This window comes from Lissotriton vulgaris, chromosome 1_1, assembly GCF_964263255.1.
Source record: "Lissotriton vulgaris chromosome 1_1, aLisVul1.2, whole genome shotgun sequence".
Taxonomy (NCBI): Eukaryota; Metazoa; Chordata; class Amphibia; order Caudata; family Salamandridae; genus Lissotriton; species Lissotriton vulgaris.
Genome location: NC_141685.1, coordinates 361,113,548 through 361,130,207, shown reverse-complemented (window position 1 = coordinate 361,130,207; position 16,660 = coordinate 361,113,548). Strand labels below are relative to the sequence as shown.

The following is a 16,660-nucleotide window of genomic DNA, read 5'->3' as shown; positions in this document are numbered from 1 at the left end:
TTCCCAATAGTTCGTTTTGTTTAAAATCACTATTTTTTTTAAAACGGAATAAATCCCAAATAGTAGTGGGAAGAGTGGTAAACATGCCCCCTTGATGGTACAATCTATAATTAACATTAAAAACAAGGTAAAAAATCCCAAAGTACCCTGAATATCCTACCTCCGAGTACAGAGCGAGATCAGTAAAGTTCTCTTGGTGAAGATTGGATTTACTTAAGAATGGAAAATAAATGAAGATGAAATGAAGATACTCTAATTCTTTGGATTTAATAATTGGATTTTGATACTGATGAATTTCTAGCTCAGGATATATTATTTGTTTTTTGAATTGCAAACAGTGTTATCCATTTTAAAATTGGTTATGCATTTATTATTGTCTTTGCCGCATGTCTCTTTCTGCCCCATCTGCACAGGCAGTGCCCTCTATGCTTGCATAATGCTCTCTGCACTCTCTCCTTGTACACTGCCTCTCTGCTTACACACTACCCTGACTGCTTCCAGACTTCCCTCTCTGCTTGCACACTGCCCTTTCTGATTGTACACTGCCCTTTCTGCTTGTACACTGCCCTCAACTTGCACACTGAAGTCTCTGCTTGCACACTGCACTCTCTGCTTGTAAAACTGCCATCTCTACGTGTACACTGCATTCTGCTTGCACACCGAAGACTCTCCTTGCACACTGCCCTCTCTGCTTGTGCATTGCACTCTCTGCTTGCACGCTGCACTCTCTGCATGTGCATTGCACTCTCTGCTTGCAAACTGCCCTTTCTGCTTGCACACTGCCCTCTCTGCTTATACACTGCACTTTCTGCTTATACACTGCCTCTCTGCTTGCGCACTGCCCTGGCTGCTACTAGACTTTCCTCTCTGCTTGCACACTGCCCTTTCTGCGTGTACACTGCCTTCTCTGCTTGCACACTGCACTCTCTGCTTGCACACTGCCCTCTCTGCTTGTAAAACTGCCATCTCTACGTGTACACTGCATTCTGCTTGCACACCGAAGACTCTCCTTGCACACTGCCCTCTCTGCTTGTGCATTGCACTCTCTGCTTGCACGCTGCACTCTCTGCATGTGCATTGCACTCTCTGCTTGCAAACTGCCCTTTCTGCTTGCACACTGCCCTCTCTGCTTATACACTGCACTTTCTGCTTATACACTGCCTCTCTGCTTGCGCACTGCCCTGGCTGCTACTAGACTTTCCTCTCTGCTTGCACACTGCCCTTTCTGCGTGTACACTGCCTTCTCTGCTTGCACACTGCACTCTCTGCTTGCACACTGCCCTCTCTGCTTGTAAAACTGCCATCTCTACGTGTACACTGCATTCTGCTTGCACACCGAAGACTCTCCTTGCACACTGCCCTCTCTGCTTGTGCATTGCACTCTCTGCTTGCACGCTGCACTCTCTGCATGTGCATTGCACTCTCTGCTTGCAAACTGCCCTTTCTGCTTGCACACTGCCCTCTCTGCTTATACACTGCACTTTCTGCTTATACACTGCACTCTCTGCTTGCACACTGCCTTCTCTGCTTATACACTGCACTCTCTGCTTATACACTGCCTTCTCTGCTTGCACGCTGCCCTCTCTGCTTGCACGCTGCCCTCTCTGCGTGCACACTGCCTTCTCTGCTTGAACACTGCCCTCTCTGCTTGTACATTGCCCTCTCTGCTTGCACACAGCCCTCTCTGCTTCTACACTGCACTCTGCGTGCACACTGCCTTTTCTGCTTGCACACTGCCCTCTCTGCTTGTACATTGCCCTCTCTGCTTGCAGACTGCCCTCTCTGCTTACACACTGCCCTCTCTGCTTGCACACTGCCCTCTCTGCTTGCACACTGCACTCTCTGCCTATACACTGTACTCTCTGCTTGCACACTGCCCTCTCTGCTTGCACGCTGCCCTCTCTGCTTGCACACTGCACTCTCTGCTTATACACTGCACTCTCTGCTTGCACACTGCCTTCTCTGCTTGCACACTGCCCTCTCTGCTTGCACACTGCCCTCTCTGCTTGCACACTGCTCTCGCTGCTTGCACACTGCCCTCTTTGCTTGCACACTGCGCTCTCTGCTTCTACACTGCACTCTGCTTGCACACTGCCTTCTCTGCTTGCACACTGCCCTCTCTGCTTGCACACTGCCCTCTCTGCGTGCACACTGCCTTCTCTGCTTGCACACTGCCCTCTCTGCTTGTACATTGCCCTCTCTGCTTGCACACTGCCTTCTCTGATTGCACACTGCCCTCTGCTTATACACTGCACTCTCTGCTTATACACCTCACTCTCTGCTTGCACACTGCGCGCTCTGCTTGTATATTGCCCTCCCTGCTTGCAGACTGCCGTCTCTGCTTACACACTGCCCTCTCTGCTTGCACGCTGCCCTCTCTGCTTGCACACTGCCTTCTCTGCTTGCGTGCTGCCCTCTCAGCTTGCACACTGCACTCTACTTGCACACTGCCTTCTCTGCTTGCACACTGCCCTCTATGCTTGCAGACTGCCCTCTCTGCTTGCACACTGCCCTCTCTGCTTGTACACTGCACTCTGCTTGTACACTGCCTTCTCTGCTTGCACGCTGTCCTCTCTGCTTGCACACTGCCCTCTCTGCTTGCACGCAGCCCTCTCTGCTTGCACACTGCCCTCTCTGCTTGCACACTGCCCTCTCTGCTTGCACACTGCCCTCTCTGCTAGCATACTGCCCTCTCTGCTTGCAGACTGCTCTGTCTGCTTGCACACTGCCCTCTCTGCTTGCACACTGCCCTCTCTGCTTGCACACAGCTCTCTCTGCTTGCACACTGCCCTCTCTGCATGCACGCTGCCCTCTCTGCTTGCACACTGCCCTCTCTGCTTGCACACTGCCCTCTCTGCTTGCACACAGCTCTCTCTGCTTGCACACTGCCCTCTCTGCTTGCACACTGCCTTCTCTGCTTATACACTGCACTCTCTGCTTATACACTGCCTTCTCTGCTTGCACGCTGCCCTCTCTGCTTGCACGCTGCCCTCTCTGCTTGCACGCTGCCCTCTCTGCGTGCACACTGCCTTCTCTGCTTGAACACTGCCCTCTCTGCTTGTACATTGCCCTCTCTGCTTGCACACAGCCCTCTCTGCTTCTACACTGCACTCTGCGTGCACACTGCCTTTTCTGCTTGCACACTGCCCTCTCTGCTTGTACATTGCCCTCTCTGCTTGCAGACTGCCCTCTCTGCTTACACACTGCCCTCTCTGCTTGCACACTGCCCTCTCTGCTTGCACACTGCACTCTCTGCCTATACACTGTACTCTCTGCTTGCACACTGCCCTCTCTGCTTGCACGCTGCCCTCTCTGCTTGCACACTGCACTCTCTGCTTATACACTGCACTCTCTGCTTGCACACTGCCTTCTCTGCTTGCACACTGCCCTCTCTGCTTGCACACTGCCCTCTCTGCTTGCACACTGCTCTCGCTGCTTGCACACTGCCCTCTTTGCTTGCACACTGCGCTCTCTGCTTCTACACTGCACTCTGCTTGCACACTGCCTTCTCTGCTTGCACACTGCCCTCTCTGCTTGCACACTGCCCTCTCTGCGTGCACACTGCCTTCTCTGCTTGCACACTGCCCTCTCTGCTTGTACATTGCCCTCTCTGCTTGCACACTGCCTTCTCTGATTGCACACTGCCCTCTGCTTATACACTGCACTCTCTGCTTATACACCTCACTCTCTGCTTGCACACTGCGCGCTCTGCTTGTATATTGCCCTGCCTGCTTGCAGACTGCCCTCTCTGCTTACACACTGCCCTCTCTGCTTGCACGCTGCCCTCTCTGCTTGCACACTGCCTTCTCTGCTTGCGTGCTGCCCTCTCAGCTTGCACACTGCACTCTACTTGCACACTGCCTTCTCTGCTTGCACACTGCCCTCTATGCTTGCAGACTGCCCTCTCTGCTTGCACACTGCCCTCTCTGCTTGTACACTGCACTCTGCTTGTACACTGCCTTCTCTGCTTGCACGCTGTCCTCTCTGCTTGCACACTGCCCTCTCTGCTTGCACGCAGCCCTCTCTGCTTGCACACTGCCCTCTCTGCTTGCACACTGCCCTCTCTGCTTGCACACTGCCCTCTCTGCTAGCATACTGCCCTCTCTGCTTGCAGACTGCTCTGTCTGCTTGCACACTGCCCTCTCTGCTTGCACACTGCCCTCTCTGCTTGCACACAGCTCTCTCTGCTTGCACACTGCCCTCTCTGCATGCACGCTGCCCTCTCTGCTTGCACACTGCCCTCTCTGCTTGCACACTGCCTTCTCTGCTTGCACGCTGCCCTCTCTGCTTGCACGCTGCCCTCTCTGCTTGCACACTGCCCTCTTATTTATTTATTTATTTATTTTTGAGATTTATACAGCGCGTACAATTGCCCGTAGGCGTCTCGGCGCTAGAAACTTTGAATGTATTCCCGAGGTTAGGCCGGTAACTATTCTTGATCAAACAGCCAGGTCTTTATCTTTCTGCGAAAATGCATCAGGGATGGGCAGTCTTTGACGGAAGCTGGCAGGGAGTTCCAGAACCTGAGAGCTGCCACAAGGAAGCGTCTATCGCCCCAGTTAACTGTTTTTAATTGTGGTATTTGAAGGATTTTAAGGTTTAGATCGGAGCGATCTTATGGAGGACTGGTATCTGAGATGGGATTTCAGGAAATGTAGACCACAGTTGTGCAGTGCTTTATAGAGTATGCACAGCGCTTTAAACTTGATCCTGTTTCGAATCTTGAGCCAATGCAGCTCTCTTATAGTCTCAGAGATTGGTGAGAACTTTGGGATTCCAGACAAGAGGCGGGCTGCAGCATTCTGGATGGTCTGCATTTTGTTGGTCACTCTTGCTTGGGCGTTGATGAATAAGCCGTTACAATAGTCAAGAGATGACAGCACGAGGGCGCTTACCAGCGTCTTACCTGCTGAGGTTGGTAGAAACGGCATGATTTTCTTGATCAGCCTAAGTTTGTGATGGGCTGTTGCTGCTATTTTATTTGAGTGGGCCATGAAATTTAATTTATCGTCAAAAACCACCCCCAGATTTCTGACGGTGATGGCTGGTGTAGGTGGTGTTCCTTGCGTAGGGGGCCAGCAGGTGTTTGACCATCCGGGGGAGAGATGTCCGAATATGACGACCTCCGTTTTTTCAGCATTTAACTTTAGGCAGTTAGAGGCCATCCACTCACCGATCGCCCGCAGGCCCTCTTGGAAGTTTTCAGCTACCTTGTCTCCATTCCCGTTGATGGCCAACACAAGCTGGGTGTCATCCGCGTACGAGGTAAGGCTCATCCCATAGGCCTTGATGACAGAGGCCAGGTCCGACACGTAGATATTGAATAGTGTCGGACTAAGGGATGAGCCTTGGGGAACCCCACACGGTAGTGACAGCTTGTGCGATTGGAAGGGCCCCAGTGTGACCACCTGTGATCTACCGGCCAAGAAGGAAGAAAGCAGATTTCTAGCCATGTGGCGGATGCCCAGGTTTTCGGCACGGTCGACCAGGATCTTGTGGTCGACCGTGTCAAAGGCCGCCGACATATCGAGCAGTACGAGTATTGCTGTACCTCCCTGGTCCCGGATCACTCTTATGTCCTCTGTAGCTTTTATTAAGGCAGTTTCGGTTCCGTGGAACTTGCGGAAACTAAATTGGGTGTTGTCCAGTAGTTGATGTTTTTCTATGAACTCTGAGAGTTGTGAGTTCATAGCCTTTTCCACTACCTTGGCTAAAAAGGGGAGACTGGCTATGGGGTGGTAGTTTTTTTGTTGGTCCTTGTCCAGATTAGCTTTCTTAAGTAGGGGTTCGACCAAGGTGTTTTTAAGGGAGTCTGGGTATATCCCAGTTCTGAACATTGTGTTGCAGATTGATACAATGTCAGGGGAGAGATAGTCCATGATCGGACGAATGACTTTTAGAGGGCAATGATCTAATGCTGAGCCTGATTTGATTGTGGCGGTTATTTCCTTGATTTGTGTTTCTCCAAGGTCTAAGAACTGAGAAAGTTCGATATTGTTAGTCCCGTTGTTAGATGTGGGGGGGCTGATTAATGTTTTTGTGGAGAATGCTTGATATATATCATTCACCTTTGTGAAAAAGAAATCAGCCAGAGAATCACAAAAGACTTGGGATTGTGGAGGATTCAGGTCCGGTGCGTTTCCAGCTAAAACCTTAGTTATCTCAAAAAGTTTTTTACTTGAGTTTTTAGCAGAATTGATTTGTTCAGTGAAATAGGATTTTTTTATCTCGACGGTTTTTTTTCCTCTCTGCTTGTACATTGCCCTCTCTGCTTGCACACTGCCTTCTCTGCTTGCAGACTGCCTTCTCTGCTTGCCGACTGCCCTCTCTGCTTGCACACTGCACTCTCTGCTTGCACGCTGCTCTCTCTGCTTGCAGACTGCCTTCTCTGCTTGCAGACTGCCCTCTCTGCTTGCCGACTGCCCTCTCTGCTTGCACACTGCCCTCTCTGCTTGCACGCTGCCCTCTCTGCTTGCAGACTGCCCTCTCTGGTTGCACGCTGCCCTCTCTGCTTGCACACTGCCCTCTCTGCTTGCACACTGCCTTCTCTGCATACATACTGCCCTCTCTGCGTCTATACTGCACTCTGCTTGCACACTGCCTTCTCTGCTTGCACGCTGCCCTCTCTGCTTGCACACTACCTTCTCTGCTTGCACGCTGCCCTCTCTGCTTGCACACTGCCTTCTCTGCTTGCACGCTGCCCTCTCTGCTTACACACTGCCCTCTCTGCTTCTACCCTGCACTCTGCTTGTACACTGCCCTCTCTGCTTGCACGCAGCCCTCTCTGCTTGCACGCTGCCTTCTCTGCTTGCACACTGCCCTCTATGATTGCACACTGCCCTCTCTGCTTCTACACTGCACTCTCTGCTTGCACACTGCCCTCTCTGCTTCTACACTGCCCTCTCTGCTTGCACACTGCCCTCTCTGCTTCTACACTGCACTCTGCTTGCACACTGCCCTCTCTGCTTGCACGCTGCCCTCTCTGCTTGCACACTACCTTCTCTGCTTGCACGCTGCCCTCTCTGCTTGCACACTGCCTTCTCTGCTTGCACGCTGCCCTCTCTGCTTACACACTGCCCTCTCTGCTTCTACACTGCCCTCTCTGCTTGCACGCAGCCCTCTCTGCTTGCACGCTGCCTTCTCTGCTTGCACACTGCCCTCTATGATTGCACACTGCCCTCTCTGCTTCTACACTGCACTCTCTGCTTGCACACTGCCCTCTCTGCTTCTACACTGCCCTCTCTGCTTGCACACTGCCCTCTCTGCTTCTACACTGCACTCTGCTTGCACGCTGCCCTCTCTGCTTGCACGCTGCCCTCTCTGCTTGCACGCTGCCCTCTCTGCTTGCACGCTGCCCTCTCTGCTTGCACGCTGCCCTCTCTGCTTGCACACGGCCTTCTCTGCTTGCACACGGCCCTCACAGTATCTTCTATGCTGAATACAGTTGAGCAGGTGGGAAGATCTTCTTGAGGGAGGGCCCGGCCCAGACAAAGGTAAAACAAACTCGACTCACATGGTGCATTCGATGTGCCAGAATGTTGCCACAGATGCTCTTGTATACTGTGGGTGTCCGTACGTTACAAATCACCACCCCCTGCCCCCACCCGTCCTGTGACCACCCTGTGACGCAGCAGGACCTGAACTGCAAAGAGGAGACGGTGGAAAGACAGCCTCCCCGCCCGGGCCTCTGTGCCCCGATAGAGCCCGGAGGCTGGGGCGCTTGTATGCCAGTCATGGTAAATATTGCTGGGGCTCGAGCCCGACGTGCAGTGCTGGGGGTCTTCTTTCTGCTGGGATGCCTGAGAGAGTGGGGGCATTATAGGGGTGCTGCCAGGTCTGACAGATGAGGCGGGAGCAGGCGCTAGAGTGTGACTGCGGCACCTACTGGGTGAAGGGTGTGGCTGGTAGACTGCAAGGAGTGTGACACATGGGGTGGAAGGGAGGGGTCCCAGAACCCCCCCCCCCCCCCCCTAAGGCCGTCCCTCACTCTACTCTCATGATGTGCAGAGCAGACGGCATATCTGGACGTGGCCGCTTTAAACTTCTGTGCAAGCGTGTCTGCCACCCTAACGGATGCCCACTGTGCCCAGTACTTCCTCAAGTGGTCGCAGTAGGGGGGAGTCCACTGTTCCGGGGAGCCCAGACCCCCAGTTAATAATATTTATGACTGTTCTGTGGGAGTTCAGCCCTCCAGTTAATAATACTTATCACTGTCCCGGGGAGCCCATTCCCCAGTCAATACAATGTATCACTGCGCTAGATAGTTCTTGCCCAGTTTTATTCTCACGTTATACTTTATTGTTGGCAGGCAGTGGACACCCTTGTCCACGCCAGTTTATTGATAGTAGTGAACTGGTGCTGGTTCCTGCAATGAGTATCATTCCAATGGCACCCCCTTCACTGTGCTTCATAGCGCCTTCGCCCGTTGTATCCGGACCCCAGTGACCTGCGTTGTCACGCGCAGCTTCCTTGATAAGATCAATGACCGTTTCTGTATTTCCAAAATCAGACTAGCTGACCGACCACCCACCTCCCCCGTCCGCACCTCTGCCTCGTGCTCACAGGTACAGGGTATGTTCAGGGGGGAGGGGTGGGAGCTTGTGAAACACCGAAGTAAACTCCAGCCTCGAACACCGCACGGCACCGAGCTTCAAGCGCCTGGAGAGAACTCTCCCCGGGGTGTGCGCTATAGAAGCAAACATTCGTTTTACACGTCAAGGCAGAGGGATTTATTGAAATCCAAGCAAATACAGATACAATAAGAGCCGCACGCTGTTTGTTCCTTATTTCATGGTCAGAATAACACCCTTTTTGGGGATAAATGCGGCGTTCTCCAGGGTCCTTACTCCACCCACCCACAGGGGAAGATTTACGGTTTAAATCAATCAATCCATCAATCCGGGTTGGTAAAGACCCGCAAGGGTCTCAAGGCGCTAGGAATAGACGCACATATTGAAAATATTCTGTTACCTTAAATAAGGAAAAACTAAAAGTTGTATAGCATCTGTAGTGGTGGTGTACTTGTTCTCTAGTGAATAGATAGATAGATAGATAGATAGATAGATAGATAGATAGATAGATAGATAGATAGACAGACAGATAGATAGATAGATAGATAGATAGATAGATAGATAGATAGATAGATAGATAGATAGATAGATAGATAGATAGATAGATAGATAGATAGATAGATAGTCGTTTTCACTGTAGATTACTTCCTCTGAGACGCCCATTTGGCGGTTCCGAGCACGACCCTCGCTCCCTCAGCAGGACACTCGATCTCACCTGAAGACCAGCCCATCTCGAATCGAAACATAAATACTCCGTGCACTGCTACACACAACTTCCCCCCAAAAGGCCACATATACGCCTAATATAACCCATTATTTATATGTCTGATTCCACAATATTTAATGTGACGGTAGGTGAAAAGCGACGATCGTCGATGCAATAATGCGTAAAAGAAAGTGAAAGAAACAACAGCATGGAATTTGGCAAAAACAAAATCGAAAGTTAAACCAATTGGATATTTCCAATTGCGTTATTTAAACAGACGAGATTAAGTGCCAATGAGTGGGTGTTGTTAAGTTTCAGGTGCACATAAGTGCACTCACGCACGCTTCATACACATAATTTTGCAATCATTAAATACTCGTTTGAAAAACGAATATTGCGCTAATTTGATGCCGCTTGAAAAAATTCACAGTTGCCATAAAGTGGTACCTACCTCGCTGTGAGGTGTAGAGGCAACTGTCCATCTGCCCTAGCTCCCAGCTCACGTTTAATCACAGCGCGCCCCAGCCTCGCGGGCGCAGCCTGTGCTAGCAGTTTAATTTCCAGTGAACATGTCTCATCATGAATTTTTAATTGGTCATATCCACGCCACGCTCACATCTCTCGGCAGACATAAGAAAGTGAGTGCGGAGAAAGTGTGCCTTAAAATGATAAACAATCGTGCAACACAAATACACGCCAATCAGACCCGTCATCTGCTCCGATAAAACTTGCATGCCACTGCTAACCTAAAATACCTCAAGCAACTAAATTCGAATTCAGGATGTTAATACACTCTCGTTCCTTTTTTCTAGGACACCTGGGCAAAAAAAAAGAAGATTTTATGTATGTATATATATATATATATATATATATATATATATATATATATATATATATATATATATTCGAATGAACAGCGCTTGTTAAAAGCAAAAACGACAATAATAAAAAATAAGCCTAGCAACTGCGGAAAATGCTCACAAACTGAAATAACAAATAGGCGGAGAAGTACTAAAGCAATTGCACGAGAAAAAAACATAAGTTGCAAAACGAATGGAAACGTATTTGTTCCTGTTCCAGTTGCACACCCGTAAGAACCTCCTACAGTTTTCATAAAACACTGTTATTTGAGAAAGGGAGACGTGTAGACACTGTAGAAGAAAGTGACAGCCAATGGGAAGTGAGCTCTCCTCCCCTGGCCAATAGCACGAGCCACTTTGTTGTCAATTTTTTGTCCTAATGGAAACTCGAGGAGCAACAATAGAGGCGAGAGGGGAGAGGAGCGCGGACGGCGGGGGCTGTAGCCAGTGGCAACTAACTCGGCATTGGCGAGGCTGCCACACTTTCAAAGTTTGGCTGCAGAGGAGCGGAGCGGGACCAGCAGCTGCCCCGTGTCCGGCCAGAACCGACGCGCTGCCGGTTCGGGACTTGGATGCTATTCCTGAATGAAATGGTAAAGAGACAGCAAAGTTTGAGCCGACATCCTAGCGGGAGTTGTTGGGTGACGGGGCTTGTGTCTGAGGAGAGCCGCGTGCAGCCCGGAGGCCCTGGCATCTCGGTGCAGCGAGGGGGTATGTGGCGCAAACCACCAGCCGCCCGAGGCGCTGCCATCCTATTGTTTGGGGGGGTTTGTAAATGTTTTAATGTTGTGTGGTTCTTTATTTTGTCAATTGCCGCGGCTGATTTGTTCATCCCGGACTGAAGTCAGTGGAGGGTGGTCTGTTTTTCTTTGTTAAACTTGTGTAAGAACGCCGGAGAGTGCAGGGTTTCCACGCCGGGCTTGTGTGTTCAGGAGACAGGTGCAGCGCCGGTGTAGGCGCTCGGGGTTTCTAGGAGCTGAGGAGGGTTTCTTAGAAGCTCCAGTTAGAGTGGATTTTCCCTGTAAGTTTCCAACCTGGCAGGTGCGAGTGATGGTGGCCAGAGGGAGGCAGGGCTCGCTTGGCACGCCTGTGCCCACCTTGGTGTCCAGAGGCATTTAGTGCTCGAGGGTTTGCAGAGAACCCTCTGGGGCAGGAGTGGACGGGCATGGGGGGTTGTGTAGAGAGTCACCTCTGCCAGGGCTGGCGCCCAGATCTGGGGAACGGTTTGCAAACAACAGAGCAGGCTCTGATTTGGGTGACCGGGGTACGTAATCCACGTGCCCAGCAGCGAGGTAGGCACTTATATGAACAGTGAAGTCCAGTCCGACACGTGTGTATTTTCTCAGTGTTATACTTGCCCTTGGTCGCTGCTAGTGGGGGGTGCTTTTGGTCACTGGCAATATAGGGTTCTCTGGGAGTCGCTGGTAGCAGTTGCTCTTTGTGGGTGGTTGGTGGGCGCTACTTTTGGCCAGTGGTGGCAGAGATTGCTTGTGGTCAGTGGTGGCAGACTCCCTCTTCATTATTATTCTGGTCAGCAGTGGTAACGTGTGCTCTTTGTGGGTGGTAAGGGTTGCGTTTCTTGTTAATGGTGGTGAGGGTTGCCTTAGGGTGGTGATAGAGGTTGTTTTTGGTCAGCTTTAGTCAGTGGTGGGGGGTTTTGCTTTAAATCAGTGATGGTAGAGTTCTTTTTGTTTAGTGGTAGTGGAAGTTGTTTTGGCCACTGATGATGGAGGTAGCTTTAGGCGAGTAATGGTAGGCATTGTTTTTTGGGTAGTGGCGGTGGTGGGGTGGCTGTTTAAGGTCAGTGACGGTAGGGAGTGTATTTCGTTAGTGGTGGTATAAGTTGTTTTGGTCGCTCGTGGTGGGGATGGCTTTAGCTCAGTAGTGGTAGAGATTGTTTTTGTGAGTTGTAAAGGCTGCTTAGTCAGTGTCGGTGGAGTTTTCCTTAGGTCAGTTGTGTTAGAGGTAATTTTTTTGATTATTGGTGGTTGAGGTTGGTTTGGTCAGGTCAGTGATGGTTGAGATTGTTTTTAGTTAGTGGTGTTCGGGGTTGCTTTTGCTCTTTGGTATGGTTAACTCTTGGTTAGTGCTAGGGCGGTTTGTGGTCGTACACTGGAGTTGCCCATTGAGACTGGTACCAGTTGTCACTGCAGTTGTCCTTGGGTGGGTCATTGGCTTCTCAGTGGATGGGAGGAATGGCGGGTGAGCCTGGGTTATTAGACAGATAAAGGTTGCCCGAGGAGACCAGCCTGTCTAATCACCTTCTTTTCTTTTGTAAGCTAGTTGAGATGGAGCTGAGGTCAGAAATGCCAGGCGGACCCTCCGGACAGCACCCCGTGGTCCCTCCGCATACATCCGCCGCCGCCGCAGCCGTGGCCTCCCTGCCCGTGTCCGTGGCCAACAGCCTCCTGCGCGGACCCCCGCTGCTCCTGAGGGCCACCGAGAAGTACCCACGGACCCCCAAGTGTGCTCGCTGCAGGAACCACGGCGTGGTGTCGGCGCTGAAGGGCCACAAGCGCTACTGCCGCTGGAAGGACTGCCTGTGTGCCAAGTGCACCCTCATCGCCGAGCGCCAGCGCGTCATGGCCGCGCAGGTTGCGCTGCGCAGGCAGCAGGCGCAGGAGGAGAGCGAGGCCCGCGAACTGCAGCTGCTCTATGGCACCGCCGAGGGCCTGGCCCTGGCCGCCGCCAACGGCATCCTGCCGCCCCGCCCGGCCTACGAGGTCTTTGGCACGGTCTGCAGCGACGGGGGCTCAGGTAAGAGCGCAGGGACATGGGCCGAGCCCGGAGGGGGGTGGAGGGCCGCCCTGGAGCTACACTGGGCTGCCGTTAGGAAAACGTGCGCGTGTGTTGTTGGGGGTGGAAGCACTTTTTTAGCTTTTTAAGTCTGTAATCGGGGACACGTTTAGTTTGGTACCCCGGCCTTTTCTCTGTCCCAGTCCGACCCTGGTCTCAGGTAAAGGAGCAGGCTGCACTGTTTGCTGGTATGATGGACTTGTTGAGAAAGGGGCGCTGTGTACTGTCCGATGGTCTCATTGGCCTATTGCGAAGGGGGCACCATGCACTGTCTGAGGGTCTTGTGTTTCCTATGAGTGAATGGGGCGCCCTGCATTGCGAAGCTCCCCGGGGCCTGCGGGAACACGTCACTGCGCGCTCTCTAAGGGTTTGCGGCCCTGGGGCGGACAGACTTCATCCACGAGGCTCTCAGGGGCGCGTTCAGAAAGGACAGTCCTGCGCGCGAGGGTTCTGTAGGGTCAGGAGGTCGATAGGGCGATAAACTGGGCTTGGGTATTCCCTGGACCCACTGTTGGCGCTGGGCACCAGGGAAACAGCTCACAATCTAAGGGCAACCTACACACGCCGAGAGCCGCACCCGGCACAGCCCGTATGGGGGCCGGTGAGGGTCTCAGAGAAGCGGCTGCTGGGACACTGAGGGTCTGGTGGCGGAGGGAGCGGGCAGCCATGGCACACTCTGCCCAGACTGCGCCGGCCGGAAGTAGGGGCACACAGCGAGCTCCACAGAGAGACAGGCGATCAATGTGAAGGGGTTCGCCTCACCCCGGCTCCAGTGACTGAGAGCACACGGGGCGAGCAGGGGCATACATGCTCCTGAGAGGGTGCACGTGCGACCGGTGCAGTCTGGAGCCAGGGCTCGGTGCCAGCTGCACCGGAAGCGCCCTGTACTCTGCAGAGTGAGCCTCCTGACCAGCGGCGTAACGCAAATGACGCCCCCCCACAGACGTGAAGAGAAAGGAACGAGTCTCTCGTAGCTATTCATTGTCCTTTGTGGACTAGAAGACTTGAGGTGTAGTTCAGAAATGCAGACTGGATGGCAAACACCCCCACCCGCCCCTCGCAGGGTGCCCACTGTCCCTGAGGGATGTGGCACCTACGGTGTGAGGGCTGGCACTGTGTCCTGTGACCAGGTAAACGGTGTTTCGGGCCCTGGGATGTATTATGGATGGTGCACCCTAACTTAAAACATTCTAAAGTGAGTTCAGGCCCAAACTACAGCACCCTATTTAGACCACACTGAGAATTATAACCGTTGGAAGTAAGTGCCCCCCCCCCCCACCCCAGCACACTGTAGACCACTCTGAGGAGGGCCGACACCTTGAACTCCCTGCGAAGGTCAGACATCTAGAACTGTCCAAAGGGGTCCGACATCTAGAACTCTCCGAGACAGCCATGCATCTAGAACTTTCTGGGGAGGTCGTGCATCTAGAACTTTCTGGGGAGGTCGTGCATCTAGAATTCAGGGGGCGATGTCACGCATCTAGAACTCTGTGGGGAGGTCACGCATCTAGAACTCTGTGGGGAGGTCACGCATCTAGAACTCTGTGGGGAGGCCGTGCATCTAGAACTCTGAGGGGAGGTCGTGCATCTAGAATTCAGGGGGCGAGGTCGTGCATCTAGAATTCTGTGGGGAGGCCGTGCATCTAGAACTCTGTGGGGAGGTCACGCATCTAGAACTCTGTGGAGAGGTTACACATCTAGAACTCTGTGGGGAGGCCGTGCATCTAGAACTCGGTGGGGAGGCCGTGTATCTAGAACTCTGTGGGGAGGTCACACATCTAGAACTCTGTGGGGAGGTCACACATCTAGAACTCTGTGGGGAGGTCGTGCATCTAGAACTCTGTGGGGAGGTCACACATCTAGAACTCTGTGGGGAGGTCACACATCAAGAACTCTCTGGGGAGGTCACACATCTCGAACTCTCTGGGGAGGTCGTACATCTAGAACTCTGTGGGGAGGTCACACATCTAGAACTCTCTGGGGAGGTCACACATCTAGAACTCTCTGGGGAGGTCACGCATCTAGAACTCTCTGGGGAGGTCGTGCATCTAGAACTCTCTGGGGAGGTCACACATCTAGAACTCTCTGGGGAGGTCACACATCTAGAACTCTGTGGGGAGGTCGTGCATCTAGAACTCTGTGGGGAGGTCACACATCTAGAACTCTGTGGGGAGGTCACACATCTACAACTCTCTGGGGAGGTCGTGCATCTAGAACTCTCTGGGGAGGTCACACATCTAGAACTCTCTGGGGAGGTCGTGCATCTAGAACTCTCTGGGGAGGTCACACATCTAGAACTCTCTGGGGAGGTCACACATCTAGAACTCTGTGGGGAGGTCGCGCATCTAGAACTCTGTGGGGAGGTCACACATCTAGAACTCTGTGGGGAGGTCACACATCTAGAACTCTCTGGGGAGGTCGTGCATCTAGAACTCTCTGGGGAGGTCACACATCTAGAACTCTCTGGGGAGGTCGTGCATCTAGAACTCTCTGAGGAGGCCAGACAACTAGAACTCTTTGAGTAGGGCCTTCCCTGCCAATAGACACGAGAATGGCACAAGGAATGCAATGATATCACCAGAGACTAGAACATCCCAGGAGGGCCAAGGTGCTAGCTTAATCCCGAACCCTCTGGAGTGCACTCTCTACCCGAGCACCTTAGAACAATCCGAGAAACACAGACTCTGCCCTCGATCAATGCATCTGGTGCACACCGTGACTCCGTGCACCAGAGCTGTTCTGGAAGGGAACGCCGTACCAGTGTAATCTAGAACACCCTCGGGCAGACCCTGCTGCCAGCACACGTAACGACTCTATTATAGTGGAATGCCCCGCCTACACACCCAGAACAAACGAGCAGGATAAACCTTCCAGAATGATCTAGAGTGTTCTGAGGAGAGCACAGCCTGCCACCAACACACACCAGAAGACCAGGAAAGTAGAGCCCTCTTCCAGAGGAGTTCAGAACCGGAGGAGGGTACACCCTCTCAGTACGCCTTCTCAGTACAGCTAAGAACGTCCTCTCAGTACACCCTCTCAGTGCGGCCTCTCACTACACCCACTTAATACACCCTCTCACTATAAACTCTCACTATAACCTCTCACTATAACCTCTCACTAACACCACTCAGTACACCCTCTCAATACGGCCACTCAGTACACCCTCTCAATACGGCCTCTCAGTACACCCTCTCAGAACGCCCTCTCAGTACGGCCTCTCACTACACCCTCGCAATACACCCTCTCACTATAAACTCTCACTATAACCTCTCAGTACAACCACTCAGTACACCCTCGCAATACGCCCTCTTAGTACACCCTCTCAGGCCGCCCTCTCAGTACACCCTCGTGATACACCCTCTCAGTACACCGAGTCCTCAGTACACCCTCTCAGTACGTCCTCTCACTACACCCTCTCAGTACACCCAGTCCTCAGTACACCCTCTCAGTACACCCTCTCAGTCCGGCCTCTCACTACACCCTCTCAGTACACCGAGTCCTCAGTACACCCTCTCAGTACACCCAGTCCTCAGTACACCCTCTCAGTACACCCTCGCAATACGCCCTCTTAGTACACCCTCTCAGGCCGCCCTCTCAGTACACCCTCGTGATACACCCTCTCAGTACACCGAGTCCTCAGTACACCCTCTCAGTACGTCCTCTCACTACACCCTCTCAGTACACCCAGTCCTCAGTACACCCTCTCAGTACACCCTCTCAGTCCGGCC

At 52.5% G+C, this 16,660-nt stretch overlaps 1 protein-coding gene across 1 annotated transcript in view; it reads left to right on the top strand.

Annotated features, from left to right (window-relative positions):
• The first annotated feature begins 10,600 nt into the window (after positions 1-10,600).
• DMRTA2 (DMRT like family A2) overlaps positions 10,601-16,660 on the top strand; it is a 12,026-nt gene continuing 5,966 nt past the window's right edge. Inside the window, exons 1-2 of the mRNA XM_086936185.1 lie at positions 10,601-10,729; positions 12,416-12,893. Of these exons, the coding sequence (XP_086792311.1) occupies positions 10,709-10,729; positions 12,416-12,893 (499 nt within the window). The 5' untranslated portion in view covers positions 10,601-10,708. The remainder of the gene's footprint in view (positions 10,730-12,415; positions 12,894-16,660) is intronic.